Source organism: Nicotiana attenuata, chromosome 7 (genome assembly GCF_001879085.1).
Source record: "Nicotiana attenuata strain UT chromosome 7, NIATTr2, whole genome shotgun sequence".
Taxonomy (NCBI): Eukaryota; Viridiplantae; Streptophyta; class Magnoliopsida; order Solanales; family Solanaceae; genus Nicotiana; species Nicotiana attenuata.
In genome coordinates, this window is record NC_031995.1 from 1902886 (window position 1) to 1926835 (window position 23950).

Here is a 23950-nt window from a genome sequence, read left to right on the forward strand (position 1 = left end):
CCCCCCCCCGGAGAAACCTAAGAAATGCAAATACTCAGGCCAAAAATTTCCAATTTACATGGCACCAGAAAGCACAAGGCTAATATCTGTCAGTTAAGAAGTGGATACGGACAGGAACCTTTGCAATTATCGTCATAGCTAGATATTTTTGTAGATTGCTAGCAAATCGCAGAAGTCAACCATGTATAATAGGCAAATATTATACACATTTACAAGACAAAACGGGCTAGTACCTGCTGCCTTAAAAAGGCTATATCTATTTCTGATATAAATCGAAAAAGTGGCTCCATCTGCTTCCAGAATAAGCTAGAGAGGGCTTGAGCTGCATTAAATATAGGTCCATCAAAAAAATCTTCTCTAACAAACATAAATTGAACATGACCGATTAGTGCTGCAAAGATAGATTTTTTAGCAGGAAAACAAAAGCAGAAGGGGGTCGAGAGTGTAAGTGTACCAGTGTTGGTAACAGCACTTGCAGCAGCCAGAAGCTCTTCATGCCCATCATCTGAACCAACTAAGAGAAAAAGAGAAGTGAATAACCAAAGAGGAGAATGACTCAATACCTATACAATCCAGCTACCTTGCTGCTATAACTACCTAGAAAATCAGCTGAGCCATTCATTGTGGCTTGTTTCTGTCGTTTGTAAGCCTTGCGATCAGCGAGCTTTCTGGTAGGAGGTCGGCCTGCTTTGCTGCATAAATAGTTACATAAATGAAGAATACTTATTCCACTGGCATTAAAAATGGCAGAGAAGACCCAACCATCAAAATAAGGAGATAAGGTTCAACCTTTCAGTCTTATCAAGACCATGTCTAGAGCTTCTAAGTTGTTTTGCGGTTCCAACAATTCCAAGCTTCCCAACCATCAAGGGCATTGGTGTCCTAGCGGAGGTAAACCCCCTTCCAGTCCTCCCTTGCCTACGAATACCATCTCCATGGTCTTCCCCACTAGCCCTCTTACTTTTCTTCGGTGGGAGCAGCAAAGACATCTTCTGAACATGGACCCCAGCTTTTTCATCCACCTCATCAGACTTGTTGCTCCTGTCCTTGGACTTAATCTCAGCAGCTCCAGACTCCTCACTTTCAGAAGCAGCTGAAGAGAAGTGATCGCTTTTTAATTTGACTTGTTGAGGGGAAGAACCAGAAAGACGCCTTCCATTACTGAGAACATCACTTGTGCTATCAAGAGAAGGGATTTCATCATTATTGGGAACGATAGGAAAATTAGCCCTTCTTGCTGGTCGAGAGATCTTCTGCGGCCTTTGGCTGGCCCACTGAGCAACAGGTGGTGATGACGACCTCATAGAAGGGTTGCGTTTACGATTACCTGTCCCGACCGCAGATGGGTATCTGCTTGTGCAGTGAGAGACTTCCCAATCATTAGCAGCAGATGCCTGTTGAACTAGTGGAGACAATTTCGGTGAAACGCCTGAAACAGATCGCGGAGCACGAGCAGCAGAATTCATTTTCGTACTTGAAGTAGGACTAGTAGACGTGAATTCTCGAGCAGCTGCCTTCGTTTTACTACATATATAAATAGAATAAAATGAACATCTAAAGAACATAAAATTACGAGACCAAAAGCTACATCGCACAGTCAACAAAAATGAACAAGAAAGGAAGTATAAAAAAGGTTGCATCCTATACTTTTTGATAGCTCTAATTTTCACCCTTTCTTTTCCTGAACCAATAGGGCGATCTCTTCTATCGATAAGATGGAGACTGCTATCTTGGTCAACCTTAGACATGGAAGAACGCACTTCTAAAGGCGCTTTCTGCGATACACCATCAGCTTTTCCAATTCCAACACCTCCTGGAGCAACTCCGGGTCTACTTGCAGAAAAAAAAAAGTCAGTTCAGAGTGAAAAACAAGTCTACTTCTTATGAGTTACGCAATCACAAGAATGATCTTGAACAACAAAGGAAAGAAAGATTACAAGTGGGCGCAATCGATTATTGGTATTTGGTATTTTCTCTCACTAACCAAATGGTTATAACTTTTATTCTTTTACACTTCCTATAGAAAATTATGATACTACCTCTTTTATTTTTTTGAGAAGGTAACATAGTAGTATATATATTAAACAGGGATTACACAAAGCAGTGTAGTTCTATATAATTACAAGGAGAATTGAAGCCTGAGTTCCTAGTGCTTAAACTATCATAAGTAATCTAAAATCTCATAAATGGACTCGGCTTCTTGTAAGTACTCCTGTTCACACCAGAAATAAAAGAGAACTAGACAGTTCATCTTCAGTTTCTGATGGAACTTCTATTATCTTCAAACATCTCTGATTTCTCTCTTTCCAAATTGTCCGCCAGATGCAAGCTGGGAAAATCTTCCATCTCTCTTTGTGTCCGGAAAGGTTACCACCTCTCTTTTAATCTCAACTACAATTTATTATATCCCAATAATCTACCTGTGAGATAGAGAAAGCAAGTACTTAATTTAGAAAGAAAAAAGCTTGTCCAAATTCAAAGTAGACCTACTTGATGTTTCCAGCACAATAGGCACAATGAGTGGTAAAACTTACCACTCTCTTAAATTGACATCTATATCTGAAGAAAAAATATAAAGCAACATGGGATACAAATCATGGTTGAAGCAGACAAACAAATTAATAAACAAGCAAATTGAGAGTTCAGTTTAACCCCAATATGGTGAAAGGACTATCTTTCCTCCTTTGGTCTGATTCAGTCCCCTCTTCTGCATATGAACCCGCAAGGACGCTCTGCTGCAAATTACAAGGAGACACTGCCCAAATATGCAAATAATTGTTTTCTCTGGCAAATCACTCCTTGGGAGGCTAGGAAGCTCCAATTTCTACTTCTACTATAGGATTTGATGCTCTTTGGATCAGTGCTCCTAATATAATTGTGTAACAAGGTAGTTTCTCAGATAAAAAGTGCTTCCAAACAATACCTCAACCATAGCAAAAAAAGGTAATATACCAATAGAACCTTAACGATTCATATACGTCTATAAGTTTTCACAGCAAAAGGGTAGGTAGAGACATATCATAATCTAAACACATCAAAGTTGGAGGTAAAATTTGACATTGATATTTGATACAACACCTGAAGCCATGGGTATCATTAAACCTCAAATTGCCATCAGCTATAAGACGTGACTGCAGTCCTTGCTTTGGTTCCCTGTGGCCATCAATAGGTTTTGATATTGAGGAGCCTCCAGTAGTATCTGGTTTTATTCCAGAACGTTTCTTTTTCATCTTAGACTTCTCCCAGCCCTCTACACCAATGGATGATGTATGTTCCTCTCCCTGAACTGTGCTACCATTTGGAAGTCTCAATATCTCCCTATCTCTATCCATATTCCCAGATGGCCTTGATGGAGTGCTCACTCGTACCTCCGGCTAAATTAACAAAACATATCCATCAGTCTTGAGGATATAAGAACTGATTACATGCACATGGTTGATGAATGAAAATGGATAAATTGAGTTGAAGGAACATGTTCTACCAAAAAAATATGGTTCTCTACAAAAGACACCTAAGTCGGACGAAAATAAAAGAACTACCCATCAAGTATAAAATGTAATACCCCCAGCCCAAGCATGCTTTAAAAGTTATCAAAGTAACTTGTCGAACTAACAAGAACTTATTTAATGTGGGGACAAAATTTTGTTTCTCTCACGAGAAAGAAGGAAATGATGTTATGTTCTTTTCCTAATTGGGAATATAAGGAAGCGGTATATGTGTGCACTTTTTAAGATTAAATTGATTGTAAGGATTTGAATTAATATGTTCATGAATTTTTTATTTCCTTAAGCAGTACCAGAAAAGAAGTAGGGAGTAAGTATCAATGTTAAAGAGTATTCAAATTTATTGATAACAAAAAAACATAGAATAATGAGTCACGTTAGTTAATAAGAAAATAAGAGTGTTAAAAGTAACCTTAGCCGACTGAGCCAATTTCAACATCCGAACTGCCACTATAATATAACTAGACTACATTTTATACCATTAATTATGTTAGAACACTTGTTGGCTCGCATACCAGTTCAAATAAGAGGTTGTTGCCACCTCGATAATTGTGGTCCAATAGGAGTTAAGCTCTAGCCATCAGACCTCCAAAGTCCTTACCATTTAAACCCCTCAAAGGAGGATTCCAAGGTGAGTAGGACGAAAACAGAATACTTGGAGTGCCAAGTTCAGTGATGGGAGCATATAGCCGAAATGGATGTGAAGCTCGATACACAAGTCATCCTTAAGAGAGTTTCAAATATCTTGGGTCGGTAATCCAAAGTGACGAGGAGATTGACGAGGATGTTACACATCGTATTGGAGCGGGGTAGATGAAACGGAGGCTCACTTCTGGTATTGTGGGTGATAAGAATGTGCCACCAAGACTAAAGGGAAAGTTCTACATATTGGTGGTAAGACCGACCATGTTGTACGGGACTGAGTGCAGGCCAATTAAGAAATCCCATCTCCAGAAGATGAGAGTAGCAGAAATGAGGATGTTGAAATGGATGTGTGGTCATACCCAAAAAGATAAGATTAGGAATGAAGTTATCAGGGACAAGGTGGGAGTAGCACATGTGGACGACAAGTTGCGGGAGTCGAGGTTGACATTGTTCGGGGCATGTGAAGAGGCAAGGAAGGGTAAAGGTAGGCCAAAGAAGTATTGGGGAGAGGTGATTAGAAAGGACATGGCATTGCTTCTGCTTACCGAGGACATGACTCTCGATAGGAAGGTGTGAAGGTCGAGAATTAAGGTTGAAGGTTAACGGGTAGTCGAAAGTTTCTTCTCGTCTTACCAGTATTATTAGTACTAATCTTGTATTATCATTACTCATTGTGTCGCTTGCTTCCATTAATTTATTAACTTCTTGTTGCTATTGTTGGTTGCTTTATTATTCCTTGAGCCGAGGGTCTATCGGAAATAGCCTCTCCACCTTCACAAGGTATTGGTAAGGTCTGCATACACATTACCCTCCCCCGACCCCACTTGTGGGGTTATAATGGGTTTTGTTGTTGTTGTTGTTAAAGGAGCCTCACGTTGGAGTAGTCCTAGCAGATAGGATGACTGATCGTACGTCATGATATACATGTGGCAAATGTCGGTGTCTAGTAGGAACCTTCCCAAAAATGAGAAAAAAATATCTTTATGGCCTACAAACAGCAATGGATTTCAAATAAAGTCTATTAAATGATTTACCAGGTGTTTATTGTTTTGAGATTTTATTGATGGAAATGAGAAATGTGACTTCGATATTAAAGAGCATGTTTTCTTAAAATACTAATCCCACCTTTTTTAGGGAGGTCTGTGAGACTTACTAGGGACGTATGTAGTCACTTATCTTTGTGCTCTACAAGTTCAGGTATCGCAACAGAGGTCACTAGTTGAGCACCAACTACATATTTGGGTTGCGAGCCCCGCACTAGAGTTGTGGAGCCTTCTTTTGTCATTTTCTTCCATTAATATTACATGTCAGACTATGTCTCATTTCTCTATATATGTTATGTATTCCATAGAAGCTGCTTTGACTCACTGTGGGTTGGGAATATAACTGAATGATGTCTCACGTTGAGGCTTATTGTAGATATGTTATGCCTTCAAGGCCTTTTTATGAGCATACTATATTTTATTAAAGCATTGATCGATAGCAACGGGTCGTTTGGGACCCAATGCATGTTACATTGATGGATGTTACGACGAGGTTAAGGGTTTGCTCGACAGGCTCCAAGCTAGCTAGGTGATGGTCATGACCCCTAGTTTGGGTCGTGACATAAAAAGATCACATATCCCTTCAAAAGCTCGTAATTCTGTACTTCCTCAAATGTATGAAGTCTTACGTGCATAGACCAGGAAAGTATCTGAAAAACACTTCACAATGAGCTCAACACTACACCAAGGCAGACTCAATCCTAACACTCAACAACATCCAAATCCATTCGCTTTTTTGATATCCTCAACCAGCACTCCAACAATCTCATGGAGTAATCACAAGCAAATCAGGAAAGGTTAATGTCACTTCTCTACGTTATTCATAACTACTGATGCAATAATAGGAGATGCATCAAAAAGAGAATCTTAACAAGGAAGTATGAATTTAATGGAAAATATAAATTCAGAAATAGTGTATAAAGTTATAAAAGGATGCAATGAAAGACACAAACCCTCAAATCCACCATAGAAGTTCGAGTGCGCTTATTTGGAACAGAATTCTTAGTCCTTTCTTCGGACTTCTGTAGCTCTAACTCATAACCACTCTGGGTCCCTAATTTAGCAATGCCTGCACCAGAAACTGAGCGGTCACTTGGATATAACACATTGGGTCGTTCATTCGATAAGACGTCTGATCGAGATCGCTTCCTTGATGGAATGCTTGGAAAGCATTTGTTGATCACAGATAAAGATTCAGTGAATATCTTTACACGTTCCCTGATATTTCATGAAAAATGTATGAGTGCAAATCTTTATCCAAGTTGACCAGATAAAAAATAAACCAATGGAGCAAAGTATCATAATAACTACCTAGCTTTAGTGCAGCTTTCGCGAAGACCAGCCTTCAGCCGCCTGGCTTCCTCTGGGAAGGGCGAAGAGGACAGTTTGCCTTTAGAAGACACCAGCGGAGAATCCTCTACTGGCATGCCTAAAGCTAAACTTGTGAGTCGCTTGAAATCAATGTGCCTATTAAGCTTGTGCTCTGTCACCATTGCTTTTGGATCAAAACGTAAGCACTGAAAAAAGTTAGTGACATCTGTTTGTGTTATCGTTGAAGTACTTCTTGTCATATTAGGTAGAGTAGATAAGATTGGATTCTCCATGTTCTCACGGAAGCTACCCGACCTATCCAATGAAGCAGATGCATATGACCCACGCTGCCCGGATGCATACAATGGCCTATCTGGGCTACTAGAAGATAGATTAAATTTGCTAGATGCTGACATGGCATCAGCTTGAACACGCTCTTCGTGTTACCCACCCAACTGACACAGAGGTGCATGGCAATAATCTACAACCAGAATGCATGAAACCCAGCTCAATCTCCTAATAATGATGGTTACAACCTGCAAGGATACCGTAATGGCATCAGAAGAGCTGCTCAGAAGAGTCCAGAAAGACCATTAATAAGACCAAAACAACAACAACAACAACGAACCCAGTGTACTCCCATAAAAAGAGCATTAATAAGACCGAACATAAATAACTTGTTCCAGCCTAACATTAGGTGCAAAGTAATAGAACAATTTGTTAAGATTAAGGAGTTTAAATGTATATAACAAAGTTTGAACATGTATCCATACTGAAACAGAAGCGGCAAAGAAGCCAATAGATCAACCATAATGAAGAATCATCTCAATTGCATAATAACCATTTAAAGTGGTATTTAAGTCATCAGATGACAAACTACACTACGATGTAACCAGGTTCAATATGTGTAACCATGGATTTCTAGAAAGATACAAGCAAGAAGATGAACACTCATAAATGTAGAAGCCATCAGTTATAAGCTCAATAAAATAAGGATTTAGGGTGTGTTCGGTATGAAGGAAAATGTTTTCATGGAAAATGAGTGGTTTTATCACTTATTTTCCCTTATTTGGTTGGTGAGTACAAAAATTTTTCCGGAAAATATTTTCTAGTGTTTGGTTAGAGAGTAGAAAATATTGTTTATGCTACTCTCTTCACACCCCTTCAATAAAGTACTCCTTTTTCAAGCATTTCAAGCCGACAAAGAGCTAAAACGTCCATCAATGGAGAGAGAGAAAGAGCTAAAATGCCCATCAATGGAGAGAGAGAAAGAGAAGGGGTTCACATCTAAATATTGAATAGTAAGAAGATGTTGCACGACTGCACCTTTGAGTAGACGAGCTAAATTAGTTGATGAATTTACGCCTATCAATAATCTATTGCTGATAATTTTGATCCTTTTCGTTCGACCAGCACGTGCATCAGTGCAATAAACATTGTATTCAGTCTCTCTCTCTCACTCACTCCCTCCGTCCCTCTCTCCCTTATTCATCAAGTAGGGGAGACATTTAGACAATCTTGCCACTACTTTAGCTTTCTACTTTGGATCATTCCACCAATTGAAAATCAAAAGCTCTACTAATAAATCTTCTATGATCAAAACAAATCATCAACTTTCAAATCAAATGCTCAGCTTTGACACCCACGATTTTTGATACTCTTACTACTTAGCTTGAGCAGAATGTCAAAAATAATAATCTCCAGCAACATCAACAAACCAATAACTTCTACAAACTTACTAAAGATCATCAGACAAAAAAATAGATCTTTTTTACCTGGTAGCTTGCACTATACACATACAAAAACCCGAAAGAACGTCTGATCCGAACAACCTTGTATACCAAAATTCTGAAATGAACAATAAAACACATCAGAATTTGCCTTAGCTCGGGTTCAATAGGGTTTTGAAAGTTTAGAATTCTAAGATAGTTACCCAAATAATTTATATCAAAAAAATCTGATACACAGACAACAAGAAAATAAATATCCAAATACAATTTTGTGTGTCATAAATTTTGTTATTTACATAAATGCATGAAATGAATATATTTCAAGAGGAGACGAAAGAGAAGAACAGTTTACATAGATGAACGTCGTCGTTGATCGGAGTCGGGGAGGGTCGGTCGAGAAATAACGCGGATCGTTTTTGTTGTTTCGTCACCGGATTTTAGCCCGCTTTTGATTTGAGCCCGGACCAAATTTCTGCTTAATTTAATTTTACGGGACGAATTGTACAAATAGCCATTTTTAGGGGGTGAGGTCTACAAATAGTGTGGGATGGTCTTGAATGCTTGTCTTCTTAGCGTAACTTCAAATTTAACTAGTGTAGCGCCTCACATATTCCATAAGTAACCCTTTCCAAAAGTAATATTTCTAACTTTTGACCTTAAAGTTCTGCTCATGGAAAAGGCGGGATCAAAAGTTAAAAGACCACATCAAAAATATCATATTTATATAATTTTTTGGATTTAAGGAAAACTAGAATACTCGAAATTTATTTAAAAAAATAAAGTTTAGCGTCTCAGAATCAAAGTTAAGAACTTCGGTGATGAGTTTGAAGAATCAGACTATGGGGTCAGAATTTTGAATTGAAATTTCAGACCTCATATTTGAAGTTTGAATGCAATTCAAAATTCATATAAAAGGCGTAGCTTAACTTCAGATCCGAACATTTAAAATTTTAGTTTTGGCAGTTCAAATTTCATATTCGCATATGAAGTTTGGCTCTAAAAGTTCAAGACTTCACGCACGAAACTCTGAAGTTTGAACTTTGTCAAAATTGATTAAACTCTAAATAACTTTTAAAAGTTAGATATGCATTTATTAAATAGGGATGCTAAAAGCGGCTACCTAGTATCACTTCTACAATCTTACAAGCGGCTTTGTACATTTTGGTCCATCTTAATTTACTAGTTCATGTAAAGGAGCCAGTTTGATTATGGTCTTGTTAGGCTGATTTTAATGCATAAATTGCTTATGTATGAGTAATAGAGGGAGTTTGGATTAGCTTTTAAGCTCTTTTTAGTTTTTTTTCAGTGTTTGACAAAGTCAAAAAGTGCTTAAAATAAGTTTAAAACGGCTTTAAACAAGCCAAAAGCAATAAGCTGGGCAATCCCAACTTATTGCTTTTTGGCTTAAAAGCTATTTTTGCTGAAAAGCTACTTTTTTTTAAACCAATCCAAACGGGCTCATAATCTACTATACGTACATCAATTTTGTCAAATTCAAATCCGAAGCTTCTCGTAAAGATACAAGGACAAATTAGATCATTCACTCTTTTCATAAAGACACAAGGACAAATTAGATCATTGACCTTTTTTACAACAGGTATTAAGTATTAACTAAGTTATATCACATGAGTCCCGATATTTGATTAAAGACAATATTTGGATAAGCTGAGAAAATGAGTACTTGAACTTGAAGCTGAAAAAGAGTATTTGGAAGTCGAAACTGTGTTTGAACATGAATTAACCCGGGACAGGATATGCAAAACATCAATGCTATGTAATATTCCTGTAAAAGTTCACCACCATACTATTACAAGCTATGACTCAGTTGATTCCAAAGTAAAAAATGACAACCCAGTGCATTTTCTACTTCCAACTTAACATTGATGAAAAATCCTGTTCCAAACAGGTAATAACTCATATACCACAACCTGGTGTCGCGGAAGCAAATATGGAGGTGTAGTTCCTGTTGTAATTACAAAGCCAGCAGTTTGACAGGATATCTGGAGGTTGTCTTTTACATTTTTGGAGCACTCGTTAAACTACTTCGCCACGATTGTGGATGCAGGCAACCGCTTGCGAATTGCAATACAAGGTACAAAATCTGCGAGAATGAGAAGTTGATGAGATTTCAGGAATGGCACAACAGAATAGGCCACAGATGACATACAATTCACTTATTGTTTTTTGACATATAGACAATTGACATATTGTTCAACTGAGAAAAGCAGGAATATAGTTATTAAAACTTCCTCTTTTTTCCTGGCAACAAAAGTTTGGGGAAATAAAATAACTGCATGTACATTATGAAGGTCTATACGCCATATATTGACGTGGAAAGTATAAATTATGATAGATTAATGAAGTTACCAAAGAAAGATTTGCTAAAGTATTGATGAATACCTAATAATGATTAGATGCATACTTAGTTGAACTATATGAGATGATCTCAAAGTTCTCAAGCAAATGAGAAGATAGATAATATGTCAGCGCAATTCAAAACTACCCAGCACCGAGATATCAACAGCATGATCTTGAAAGATGAAAAGGGCCGGCTTGTTATTCCTTCAACCTTCACTCTACATAACGTGGGCGGATAAATAAGAGTACTGACTGACATATACCAGGGAAAAGGACTAGCATGAGAGCTGGGCGACTGCTAGAGAGAGGAAACAGCTATTTCATCAACATACTCTAGGGCCTCCAGACCAACAAAAAAAAGGCACGCATCAAATCACAGAAACATGAGACTGTACGAGTCAAGATAGTAAAAAATGGAAAAAGAGAAAAATAATCTGCACCTTGGTCCTCCTTCGACATACTACCATAGACATACCAAGAAATAGTATCTTAAATAATGTCTTGTGTAAAAGCTATAAAAGGAGTAAAGGCATGGGGTCAAAATATAAACAGACAGACATAAGCATACATACTAATTATAGCTCAAAGTGTTGCCAGTGGAGGTCCAGCAGCTGCAAATAAGACCCCAGATCAACATCCTGGTCATTGTACATAGTGATGAAAGGATGCCTCTGCATTTCATAGAATTTCATACAGTCACCACGCGTAACTGATCAATAGTAACTTCGACAAAAATGAAAGGTGATATCAATACCATGAGCTCGTTTACCGACAATCTGTCCTTTGGATCCTTCTGGATGCTGACATATGTTAATGTTACTCCATAAGAAATTTTTGAAACTCCATAAGATAAGCAAAATTTAACAAATATACACAGAACAATGTGCACAGGAACTCCAGGTATCGCATTACCATACAGCCAGCTCAACATCAATGAGAAGCATATTAAGATTCGAAAATAGTTAGATCTGAAACTATAGTACTTTGCAATATTTTGCTATATTGAGTAGTATAGCTGAGATGTATATTATTTATACACACGAATATTACAAGCTGTACATTGAAATAGATGTAGCATGCCTTAACAAGTGTATTAACACAAAGAAAAGGAAGGATGTCCCCCTGTCTCAAGCCCCTTGAGCTGCCTACGGATCCATTTATTAGAACTAAGAATCCGACAGTTGATATGCAGAACTTGATCCACTTCCTTCACCTATCCTCCAATCCCATCTTCCACATTACAAATTCCAAAAACTCCCCGTTGACATGATTATAGGTCCAGTTTGCACAAAATCTACGATTTCCTTATAGAGTAAGCTTGTGAAAAGAGTTAGTTTCTTATGGAGTCAGCTTGTCAAAGGGGATTATCAAAGAGCAAGAGATCCGCCAGATGTGTTGAATACAAGGAGGGAAATGGCTCCTTTTTTTCCAAGTAAAAGGTGGGAAATGGCTCTTAAAAATATATTTCAGAAGGATGTATGATGCAGGAGGTATTCATGGAGAAATCATTTCCACAAATGTATTGACTAGTGAATAAGAGAATATTCAGGTAGCCGATTACTTGAAAAGAGATATTCAAGGGGTCATGAGATATATAAGTTCTAGCATGCTTATTCACGACTTGAATACTCAGGATAAAAAGGGAGGATAAGATGGTTTAAAAGGGAGTGAAAGAAAAATAATTTATAGTAAAATCTTATCATATGAAGCTTTGAGAAAGGGGAGACAAGAGAGAGGATTGGGCAAAAAAATGTGTTGCACTGAAGTCCTGAAAAAAGTAGTGCTTGTTGTTCAGTGAGCGATGTATAGGTTGGAAGCATGGACTGGTGCACTGGTATTTGAGCACACTAAAGGCGATTGCTACAGAGACGACTGGTAAAGGGGGAACATAGTGAGCGGTTGTATTGGTTGAGGGAGGATGTGTGACTAGGAGGTTGGCATGAGTGGCAGCAGGTGGTGCTTTGGTTGGTGCAGACATGGCTACCAAGAAAGTGCCACTGGCAGCACTTGGGCAACCTGCAATAGAGGAGCTCGCACGAATTTTACGGTTATCGTTTGTGTTTGGGCAGTTCTGCAGTTGGCCTCACACAATCTGCATTATTACCAACCTGAGTAATATGGCTGAGATGTATATTCTATATACACAAGAATGTTACGAACCATATATAGAGATACATGTATCATGCCTACACTAATGCATTTACACAAAGAGAGTGCAAGAAATTACTCTAACACTTACCATGCAGATATGAATGAGCAGAACTGAGGAGAAAATTGGTCAGAAAGAGCACAAGGAGCTGGTTGGTCAGCAATTGTTTCCATAAGCTCATAAACATTAACCCATCCTTCCTCTCCCTGGGGTGGTGAATACGGGAATTGACCTGTTGCACACTCTAGAAAAACTAAACCCAAGCTCCAAATATCGCTTCTATACCCATAGGTTCCTCCTGAAATTCTCTCTGGCTGTAGTACATAGCAGTATATCAGCAACTTGTAGGTATACCGAAAGATTGTACAAAACATAGTTGCAGCAAAATATGCAAAGAAAACAGTTTCTTTGAGGTTATTTATGAATGACATTTACCTAGGAGTCTAATATTTTGTACTCGCTTTTATTAACTATCAGGCTGCAAGATACTCACAGACATATAATTGTATGTGCCAACAAAGGTATTGGCGTGTCCTGATGTGCTTGCTAGTACTGCACTCACACCAAAGTCAGTGATCTTGACATCACCTCTGTGATTGATTAGCAAATTCGAAGGTTTCAAGTCTCTATGAATGATGTGCTTCTCGTGATGAAGATAACACAAGCCTTTGAGCACCTAATTGCACGATAAAACAAGATCGACTTAGCATGTCGGAGTTTCTTCTCGCTGAGATCCAATTATTTAACTTTTTACCTGCTTACAGATGGCAGCAAGATATGGTTCAGGAATCGTTTTGACTTTTTTCATAAAGTCTGCTAGAGAGCCGCCATCCATATACTCCAAGATTATGGAGATAGCACCATTATCAAAGAATGATTGATAGCATATAACAACATAAGGACATTGGGATGACTGATTAATTCTCAGCTCCTGAGCAATAAGCTTGCGAACAGACTCTTCAATATTCATTTGAATAACCTGAATTCTGACAACTAGTGTGTCAAAACAATTCCTCACAATGAGCAAAAAAAGGAAGCAGTAGACAGTGAAGACTGAAGAGTATATATATACCTTGAGAGCAAAGAATTGGCCTGTCCATTTATGTTGAACTAACCGCACTAGACCACCATTTCCTTTCCCAATAACCTTAATCGCTTCAAAATCAGCTAAACATAACTGGTTGTCTGATGGCTGTGTAACTGAAGACTGAACAAAGTTGCAAATGTAAGAATAAATATCCTGCCATAGTTTCAATGGAGCAAAGAAGGGAAGCCTTGGCGTAACTAATAAAGTTGTTGTCATGTGACTAGGAGGTCATGGGTCAAACTATGGAAACAGCCTCTTGCAAAAATGCAGGGTAAGGCTGCGTACAATAGACCCTTGTGGTCCGGCCCTTCCCAGGCCCCGCGCATAGCGGGAGCATAGTGCACCGGGATGCAATGGAGCAAAATCTATGTGGAAGAGAGATCTAACACATAAAGAACATCACTTTGCAGACCAATCCCAAGATGAGAATAAAACAAAGGCTCCAGGTAGGATTCGAAATCCGTGGGACTTATAAGCCTAAATTTGCTGTGATAATTGGCTTGGTTTAAGATGAGATTCTAAGAATAGTAGTAATATTGAAAGATTGTCAACAGTTTCAATTCTTTGTGCAATGAGATATCAAACTAAATACTTCACAAGGTAAAATTTCAAATTTTTAAAAACATTCCTTAAAAAGATTCTTGAGGAAGCATACAGTTTCAACTTCATTCTGAGAGACAATTCGAACTCCATCCCTATTCACAAGAAGATCCCCATCCTTAAAAGTCCCTGATTCAGTCCTACACCAAAAAGTCCTCATCAATTAACAAATGTAAACAAATAACACACACACACACACATATTTTGAGAGAGAGAGAGAGAGAGAGAGAGTACAGGAATTTAGAGAGATGAACTTCATCAGGAAGAGGAAGAGAAAGCTTTAGATTAGGGGCTAAAATTCCTTTCTTCATTTGCAGTGAAAACTTGAACACAACTGTGTAAAACTGTTTTCTGAGCAATTGGGTATTTTCTGTTCTTGTTAAAGTTGTCTTTTTTATGCAAATCTTGGGATGTAATAATATATAGACAATTTCTATAGGTACACATTTTCTGGTTTTATGACAATGTTGGAGTATATAAAGAGACATAATAGAGTACGAGACATCAATTAATTCAACCATAGGTACCTGTTGACTATTGAGTTGCTACTTGTATGGGTCAAATCTCATCAAGGGAATTCTACTTAAGTAAGGACAATCAAGAAGCAACCAAGTCGAAGTCGTGTGTAGGAAGCGATACGTCGGCAAGTGATTTGGCTACGGTCGAGGTCGAGCACTCAATTCGGTCTGAACGGCCAGTTCATCACTCAGATATTCTAGAGGAATATTCTATGGGATATTCCAAGAACTTGGGTACTCCTGTTAAGGACCGCTGGGTAAGGAAAGTGTTTGGTATAAATATCACGAGAAAGTGTGACACAAGGGGAAGATAGGCATACAACGAAAGATACATCCCTAAAAAGGGGAGGAGGCTCCTGAAACATAGGGCTCCTGATGGAATAAGGAGATGAGAGCTTGAAACCCGGGGCTCCTGATGGAATAAGGAGATGAGAGCTTAGAATCTCGATATGCATCTCCAATTTTAGTTTATCAAACGGATGGAAGGCAGTCTCGTTTGAATATGGTGATCCTTTTCATTTTAAGTATTCCTCATTGTCATTCGATATTAATGAAGCATTTACCTGTTTCTTTCTTATATCACGAGAATCAATTGTTGTTGTAATCAAAATTTATGTTTTGTTGTGCTTGTTCATTCCTATCATTTATCTCAGATCTAAAATTTATTATCTTTGGCTAAAATTTGCCTAAATCTCTTCATCGAACTGGTTTAACTAATAAGGCCTAATACTTTTTAGTCAAACACTACTTCCCACTTCAATCGATAAATATGGGTACCTTTTATAGTTGAATTTTGATTTGTAAAGACACTTGTTGTTATATTTTCTTGCTGTTTCGAATTTGCCTCAAGATGGAATTAAATCAATCGTCAACTATCAAATTGTTTGAACCCAAAATTATATTGTAAAACAAGCTATATAACGCTAATAGAAAATTTTCTTATAAAGGATTGTTGTTTCACAACCAAACTATGCAAAACAACACGGATGTCATCAGTTAAACTATTTCGTGGACAATTAATTTTGCTCACTACAAGTGGCCAATACAAATGTAAAACAGACACTGCAGATGAATGAGAAAAAAAACAACCTGAATGTTTTGACTTAGCTTACACACACTCCTCATAGTGTATATATATACATGTGAAAGTGACTACTGTATTGAGTTTCTAAACTTTAATCTGGCACTTAAAATAGCGTGCTGGGACGGGAATAGTGTCGAACACCCTGTTTGTCTTTAACTTGTACTATGGCACCAGTCAGACATAATCCATCATGTTGTAGGAGAACTTTGACAGCAGTTGTGGAACTCCGGCAATTATTGGTCCATAGGTCTGCAGAAAAGGTCGTTGAATGCATTAGCCTCTTAAGTATAACATACAATATGGTCATTTAAGGCACAAAAGGCATTAGACAACACTTGACTCATTACTAAGAGTCCATTGTGGTAAAAGCAAAGCAGATTGATTCAATCAACCATACTAGATTTTCAATTCATGAATGTGCCTGAGGTACAGTACCTTGAAATTTTCATGAACTTGGCAGAGTGGAACAGCTAGAAGCTTAAGGTTCTTTGGTACAATGAATTTGCGACTTTCGGGCAACCTCACAAGAAACAGTTTTGTGCACTCCTAAAAAGAGAGAAAGTCAACCTTACTAAAAGCACTGTTGTGCACTCCTACAAAGGGAAGGACTATGGCTTCAAGAACTGACAGCAAATGAGATAAATTTCAGAATGTAATGAGCAAGTACCTTAGGCCTTTTTGTATCAGGCGGCATAAACGGGTAAGTCAAAGTTTCAAAGCCAGGTCTCCACCACATCCCAAGGCATTCACCTACCTACACACAAATGAAAGATCTATAAGATGCTTAGCACAAAAACTTCAAAGTGTCATGTCAAACGTCGACATACCTCCCAGCTGTCATCTTCGCTCATTGATAGCTTACTTGAGAGCTTACGTCTTAGACATTCAATTTCTGTGATAAGTAAACAAGGATAATCCTTCAGCACTGCGAAATTCCAGCTTCAAATTGGACAAAATGAGAAAAGATATCATCCTACCTGATTCACCAGGACTAACACGACCACCAGGAAGCTTGAAAATGGAATTTTGTACTTGCAATAATAATACATGTGGATGTTTGAACAACTCGACCTGCAATACAATGTATTGTATATCATTTAATGACCACAGAGAACAGTCCCTTTCGTATGCAGTATGTAATTAGATAGGTAATTGACATTAAGAGTGCTTGAAGAATACCTAAAGACTTTTGGCAGCTTAAGTTATTTTGCCCTTATTAAGACCATCCGTGAGGAGTCACGTGAATAAGTATCGAGATCAGTCACTTAACAATCATGCACCAATTATGGAACTTGAACTATTGGGACAGATGGTATTGTTTTGATTTTAACTACTGATACAGGAAATTTGTTAACATCGCAGACTTAGAGCCTGGAAAGCTGCACAACTGACTGCTGAATCGTCTGGATGACCTACTTATTCAGCAGTTTATGAATCAACCAGGTTTTACCTGCAGCATGCTGATGGCTCTACCCATTCAGCACTTTATGTACCAACCAGGCTTAGTTGCAGTATCAAGTTGTTTAATGAAGGAGGGGGACAGAACTTACATCTTTAGGTCACTATGTTCCCCTGAAAGAACTTTAGCATGGAGGCTTTTGATCGTGGATATTAAACAAAGCTGTAGGGCCGGTATCCTATGATCACAAAATAGAAGGAGAACCCTGTTGGAGCTCAATTCCAAAATGAGAACCAAAAAGTTCAAGTTATTTACTTCACTAAGGACAGAGAAGCGAAGGATCAAGAAAACAAGCTCCTAAAGCTGGAAACCACGTTTTGTTTTGGAAAAGTTTGGTTATTTCTTGATTTGTGCGTGTCATCCTTGCACAGGGGCCATGCCAATCTTCTCTGCATTGTTCGAATTTTATCCGATGTTCCCTTCAGCAATAAACCAGTAACTTTGTCGTGATATTCTATAAAGTTATTTACATGCAAAGTGCAGCTTTAAGTTTCTAAATTAGGTAGATGATATTTATTTATTTCAAATTTCCAATCTCCTTAGTTCCTATCACTGACATATTGATCTATCATGATTCCTTCACTATTCATAATTTAGCAAGCTATATTTATCTTTAATGGTACCATCTTTAGAATAAATCTCCATGGTATTGAGACACACACCTTAACGCCTTAGTGCTTGCACCAGTGGCGAAGCTAGAAATTTTTCCAAGGGTGTTCAAATTTAAAAGAAGTGAAAAAAATTTCCGGCAAAGGGTGTTCAATATGTGTTATATACCTCTAAAACGTAATATTTTACCCATATACACGGTACACTTTTTCGACGAAGGGTGGTCAGTTGACCATCCTTATCACTATGTGGCTTCGCTACTGGCTTGCACTAAAGCACCGCTTAAGCAACCAGCCTTGTCGCGCTGAGCTTCAAGGCTTAAGCGTGCCTAAAGCAGGTTTTTAAGAACACTGGTGGCTAAATCATGATTATCATCCCTGCATTATGAGATTAGAAAGGCTTCAGCGTCTAATTTTGTGGCTCTGCAACAACTGAAACCTTCAATTATTTCTAAAATGAGTTTTTAACACTTTTTGGGATGGCAAAATTAGAAGTAGAGAGATTACTTTTGTCTTTTTTTTCCTTTTTCTTGTGTGCGAACCATTAGCTATCCAAAACTTACTGGTACGACTATCTGGATTTAGAGTATCTTAAAATCCCGAGTATCTAAAGGTGCTTCATATTCAGGTCCCTAAAACAGATCTCTGACTAGGTCATGTAACAGGACGGCTAATGGTTAGTTCTTTTCCACTTTCGTAATGGAGAAGTCCAACATTCAAAGATTAAAGGTGACTGAAGCTATTTTTGATCGAAAACTCTGAAACCGAACATTTACTGTTAAATTTATTTGAAATATCCTTACAAGATATAATTCACAAAAATTGTAAAAGTATACTAGTTAAATTTTAATCTCTGACGCAGTATCCTAACGGGGCCAAGTTACACTCTGGTAAGGATGGTCAATTGGTCGAAAAATTACACTGCGTCTATAGGTAAAATATTACTATATGTATTGAACACCCTTTGTCGGGTTCTTTTTATATCTTTCAAGTTTGAACACCCTTAGTAAGATTTCCACTCTCCTAACCCAACACATGACATACGGCCAAAATAACTACTCCGATATACTACAAATCATGAATAGTACAACTTGTGCGGTCTTCCATTAAACAGTTGAGCCCCTACCTATCTAATATCTATCATCCCCAAAAAGGAACAGAGAAAAAACCTTGTGATTTCTTTACATTTGGAAAGAGTTACCTGATACCTGCGGCTGCCCGTGCGACGGACACCACGGTTATGTTTAAAAGAAAGGAAAAGAGAAAAGAAAGGAATTAGAGACTAACCAAAAGCACAGCTTGTACACAGGTCCTGAGTCCATGAATATCGTAGCTGAAACCAAACGATAGGGAAATCAAATGCGAGATACTAAAAGAGCTAGAAAACAAAAAACAATAAGAAGATAAATTAAACATACTTCAATTTCATGCGTAGAACGCGATCAGCCAAGGTCTCTTCCTTAAACTGAAGAGCCTCTTTTGAACCAAAATAGTAATGATTCAGTGGGTAAATATCCAATACGCTACTAGTGTTAACGGCACCACCACTTGAATAAACACCGCCGTTTTCCTCGGCCGTTAAGAAACTATGATCGCCCATTGATTTGAACTGAGACGAAGCAGAAGCGAGAGATCAAAAGACAAGTGCAAGTTGAATGAAAAGGAAGTTACGGGAAGAACAGAGGTGGTAATTTTCAGACTTACTTATAGAGGAATGAAAAGGAAGTTACGGGAAGAAAAATGTTCCAGAGAGGGCTGGAGGCTGAAAGCTGAAATGGCAGACTTTTGAAATGATGAGGTGGCAGTATAGCCTTCTGGAAAGCAGGGGTTTGTCGGTCGGTACGGTACAGAATTTAGATATTTCCGTTCGGTATTTTCGGTATTCGATTTCTTAAAATGTTATACCAATACCGTACCTAATTAAATTTGGTATGATTTGGTTTTTCTCCTTTCAGTTTTGGTTATTCGGTTCGGTTTATTCGGTTTGAATATTAACTAGTGCATAGAGTCATAGACTATAATATTCTTAATTAAAGTACTCAAAATTACAAAACTAATAACATTTGTTGACAAAAGTTTTGTTCAAAACCAGCAAATATCAACCCAGAGAGAACTGTACATAAAGGAATAAATTTGATCATTAGAATTGTCTTGTTACTTGCTTAGAGTTAATTGATGAACTTAGAGAATATACTAAAGTAAAATTTTAGATTATTTATATTTATGTTATAATTAATAATATGTGTATTGTGTAATATAATATATATTTCGGTACGGTATCGGTATTTCGGTATTTCATTTTAAAATAGCAAATACCATACCTAATACCAATTTTTTTTTAAACTTAAATCAAATACCACACCAAATACCAACATATCGAATACCAAATACCACACCGAATACCAAAATATCGAATACCAAAATTTTCGATTTCGGTACGGTAATTCGGTATTTACCAAATTGTGCACAACCTTACTAGAAAGACAGAGAGATTGGGATTTCCATGGGGAAGTGCAAAGGTAGCCCATTTTGGGACTACCATTTAAGTTATATAGTAGTTAAAGTTTATAAATGTTTACCGTGAAAATGGTGATAACAATTAAATTTAGTTTTGTGAGGTTCTAAAAATATGTGACCTATTTTTATGCTGGTTGTTAAGCAGTTGATGTTATGTGAAAGACTTAGAAGCGAGATAAGAGCTCAAAAGCGAGATATTAACCAAACCGAATCACTGTCAATCGGGGCCTCGAGATTACTTATTCAGGGCTTCGAGGTCGAGTCTGAGGCTCGGTTGGGAGCTATCGGGGGTAATCGATGGGCGAATAACAGTTAGAATAAAATTAATGACGGCTCTTTATGGCCAATAATAAGCAATAAATGATGAACAATAAATAGAACACAATGAATGTAAGCAATAAATGAAGTAATGAACTCAAGAGAATATGTTAGACAGCAGAGAGAATGTTCTTGTGTATTTTAGTATGGAGCAACCGATGTTTACAAAATGGCAAGGATCCCCTTTATATATGAGGGGAAATCTCCAACATAGTACAAATACATTTATTACAAAGATATGGAGATGGGACAGCTAGTTACTGCCATGATGCGGGCTCAGACTAGCTTGACAGGCTTTGTCGGCTCTAGCTACACGCCTTGGGAACTTCCCGATCTCTCCCTGTAACCGTCGGTCTGTACTGCTCCGAGGTCGACCGTTGATGGCCCTCGAGGGATGAAACTCGACTGTGGTTTTGAGCCTTCGAGGTGTCGTAACGATGGAAAATTGGACCCTCCGATTTTACCGTATACAGATAGTCCCCGCGTTTCTTAGAGTAGAACGATAAGAAACGACCTTGATAACCAGATTTCCGGATTTCCCGCGACGACGTCATACTGATGACGTAAGCCTCCGTGATAACCGAGACGTCCCGTCGTTTCATCTTTCCAGAATCGTTCATAGCATTACCGTTTCTTATTCTTCAAAGCAATAATGTCGCCGCCGGTTCAGCTCCCAAGGATGCATTAAATGCGCCTGCCGATACGTCTTTCAAAGACACTAATGGCGTCCTCGGTTACGCTGCCGACCTTCCTATAAATGGGAACCTCCTGGAATTAACTTTTTATTCAAGTGTCTTCTAATATCTATCCATCCTTCTCTTCTCATCGTCCTCATCCATTGTTGTCCACCATGTTTGAGGCCCACTGCCTTAAGGTTACATTGCGGCGTTCCCACCAGCCACGCCATAGCCTTTTTCCGGGGCCTTTTCTTATTGAGCGAGATTACACCGTCTTGTCGTTGTTGCTGTTGTTGTTGTTGTTGCTGCTGTCGTCGTAGGCTCGAGACGACGAGGTAGGGGGGCCGATTTCTCCCCGCTCGGGAAAATGTTTGGACTCTACACCGCTACTTAGGGGGGTGTTCGGGCTTTACACCGTTGCTCACCTCCCCCGACTCCCCGGTACGGTGCCTCACTCCTTTTGCTTTCCATGGAGTGAGGTGGCAATATCTACTAACTGTTGCATCCCGCACCTGGGTAACGTCTCAAGAAGTGGCTTACTGGCGAAATCCATACTAGCCAAATTTTTCACCCAGCCACTTCTTCATTCCTCCTGCTTCTTCTGCGTCACTTTCCTCTTCTCCACCACTTTCCTCTTATTCATCTTCTCCCTTGAAGATACTGCTTTGGGAAACCGAGATGAGACCCCCGAGGGAATGGCGCTCGAAGATACTACCGCCGAGGATACTCCCCGGAGAATAGGCTAGGCTCTAGGCTTTAATTATATATGTACACCTTTTTGCTTCTTTGTTTATGTGTAAGGACCCTTCGTGGGCTTTTGTAATCATATGTAAGGACCCTTCATGGTTTTGTAATCAAGTGTTTATGAATACAAAGATGTTCCTTCAATTTGTTTCTGATGTATGCTATATTTCCCTTTAACTACGCTAGTGGAGAATCTGAGTGTATGACCCCACTGATCGGTACAAATATCGAGCCCGGGGGCGAGTGTTTCTTCTGACTTTTGATTGGTTAACACGGCTCCCCGCAGAACCCTTTGCCGTTCCTTGGACCGAGCCCGGATTGGACTGATAAACTCGGGTCGCCGGGACCCTGACTTCGAGTTGAATGAGAGTAGGGCTTCGAATCCTTAGACCGAGGCCTAGCCTTCGGACTCGGCGGTAATCTTCGAGGGGGGATTTCGCTCGGAGGTCCGAGAATAGAGACTGCCTTTAGGCTTTCGAGAGCAGTCCCCGAGTGGGGGTTTGCTCGAACCCGAGCCACCTGGGAACTTGTTTCTAACTTAGTGTAGATAGCCTTAAGGCGTTGTAGATAGATCCCAGATGAGGGTTTACCCGGATTTAGATGGTATCCCGAGGCCAAGCCTATATGAGTAGGTTTTTAGAGCTTATCTCCCTTTTGATGGGGATCCTCGAGATCGGGTACCATCTCGGGACTTGCAGTGATATTAATGATTTACTTGGAGCCTGTCTTCTTTCTGATGGAGGTCCTCGAGGTCGGGTACCACCTCGGGACTTGCAATGATGCCAATGGATTCCTGGAGCCTAACTTCTTTTTGATGGAGATCCTCGAGGTCGGGTGCTACCTCGGAACTTGGTTGACGGGAGGTTTTCGACCTTGGAGCGTCGTATGGAGACGTCGAGCGTAGGATATGGTTACGAAATGGCTGAGTCGACTCCGCCGGCATATCTTTCCAAAGCGACAAAAGCTTTAGCCAATATTTTTAATCGGCCTTTGAGGCAGGCAGGTGGTCGCCGCTTTTTCCATATATATAGGGTTGTCTTCGCCCTTTTGGAGACTCTACTATTCTGAGTAGTTATCCTCTTTCATAGAGTTCTCCTTTCTTGCGCCAATTTTCCTTTAATTCAAAGCTTTCGCCCAAGTCTTCATTTCCCCTTCCTTCATTTTACTGTAGCCATGGCTGCTATGCTCGAATCCGCTCGGCAAGGAGAAAATCCGCCTCTGGGCACTTTGCTTCGGTAGGGAATCTCCCGCCAGAAGAGACTCCCAGTGTTCGAGGTTATCGGGATTATGCCTCGAAGCCCATTTCTTTAATAGGAGAGGAACATCTCGAATCAGTGAGGAGAGACTGTGGATGGGGGGAGAAGGTCGTATTGCTTGTACTTTCCCCGGGAGAGAGCGTTATGGACCATGCTGAGGGGGTTTTGAACGTATATACGTACCCCTTCACTCTAGGCCCCCCTGATAGGGTTGTGCTTGATTTCTGTCGGAAATACCGGGTCACCTTGGCGCAGATTCATCCGTCATTTTGGCGGATAGTATTGATGATGAGGTTCTTTGCGGAGAAAGCAGGGCTTGAATTCACGCTCAGCCATCTTATCA

At 39.1% G+C, this 23950-nt stretch overlaps 3 protein-coding genes across 7 annotated transcripts in view; all 3 read right to left on the reverse strand.

The window, feature by feature from the left end:
* Positions 1-8772, reverse strand: part of LOC109228512 — a 13287-nt gene extending 4515 nt beyond the window's left edge. The window contains exons 1-10 of one of the 2 annotated variants that reach the window (XM_019393625.1): positions 8585-8772; positions 8278-8350; positions 6503-7038; positions 6145-6409; positions 3079-3374; positions 1648-1830; positions 790-1524; positions 598-692; positions 455-505; positions 234-322 (exon numbers count right to left, since the gene is read on the reverse strand). In XM_019393625.1, the coding sequence (XP_019249170.1) occupies positions 234-322; positions 455-505; positions 598-692; positions 790-1524; positions 1648-1830; positions 3079-3374; positions 6145-6409; positions 6503-6918 (2130 nt within the window). In that variant the 5' untranslated portion in view covers positions 6919-7038; positions 8278-8350; positions 8585-8772. Of the gene's footprint in view, positions 1-233; positions 323-454; positions 515-597; positions 693-789; positions 1525-1647; positions 1831-3078; positions 3375-6144; positions 6410-6502; positions 7039-8277; positions 8351-8584 lie in introns of both variants that reach the window. The other variant, XM_019393624.1, reaches the window with a different exon arrangement.
* LOC109228513 (mitogen-activated protein kinase kinase 2-like) lies at positions 9988-14877 on the reverse strand. 2 transcript variants are annotated; one of them, XM_019393626.1, is made up of 9 exons: positions 14661-14877; positions 14482-14566; positions 13812-13946; positions 13494-13718; positions 13233-13415; positions 12830-13053; positions 11345-11390; positions 11163-11261; positions 9988-10333 (listed from the first exon to the last, which is right to left on the reverse strand). In XM_019393626.1, exons 1-8 carry the CDS (start codon positions 14735-14737, stop codon positions 11166-11168), a joined length of 1071 nt encoding a protein of 356 aa, XP_019249171.1. In that variant the 5' UTR covers positions 14738-14877; the 3' UTR covers positions 9988-10333; positions 11163-11165. The 2 variants fall into 2 exon arrangements, with proteins under 2 accessions (XP_019249171.1, XP_019249172.1); XM_019393627.1 differs by lacking the exons at positions 9988-10333; positions 11345-11390 and having other exon boundaries at positions 11187-11261.
* LOC109228514 (pre-mRNA cleavage factor Im 25 kDa subunit 1) lies at positions 15863-19868 on the reverse strand. 3 transcript variants are annotated; one of them, XM_019393629.1, is made up of 7 exons: positions 19514-19865; positions 19383-19428; positions 17006-17099; positions 16856-16920; positions 16696-16782; positions 16464-16574; positions 15863-16277 (listed from the first exon to the last, which is right to left on the reverse strand). In XM_019393629.1, the coding sequence occupies exons 1-7, from the start codon at positions 19693-19695 to the stop codon at positions 16203-16205; spliced, it is 660 nt and encodes a 219-aa protein (XP_019249174.1). In that variant the 5' UTR covers positions 19696-19865; the 3' UTR covers positions 15863-16202. The 3 variants fall into 3 exon arrangements, with proteins under 3 accessions (XP_019249174.1, XP_019249175.1, XP_019249176.1); XM_019393630.1 differs by lacking the exon at positions 16464-16574 and having other exon boundaries at positions 19514-19867; XM_019393631.1 differs by lacking the exon at positions 15863-16277 and having other exon boundaries at positions 16470-16621; positions 19514-19868.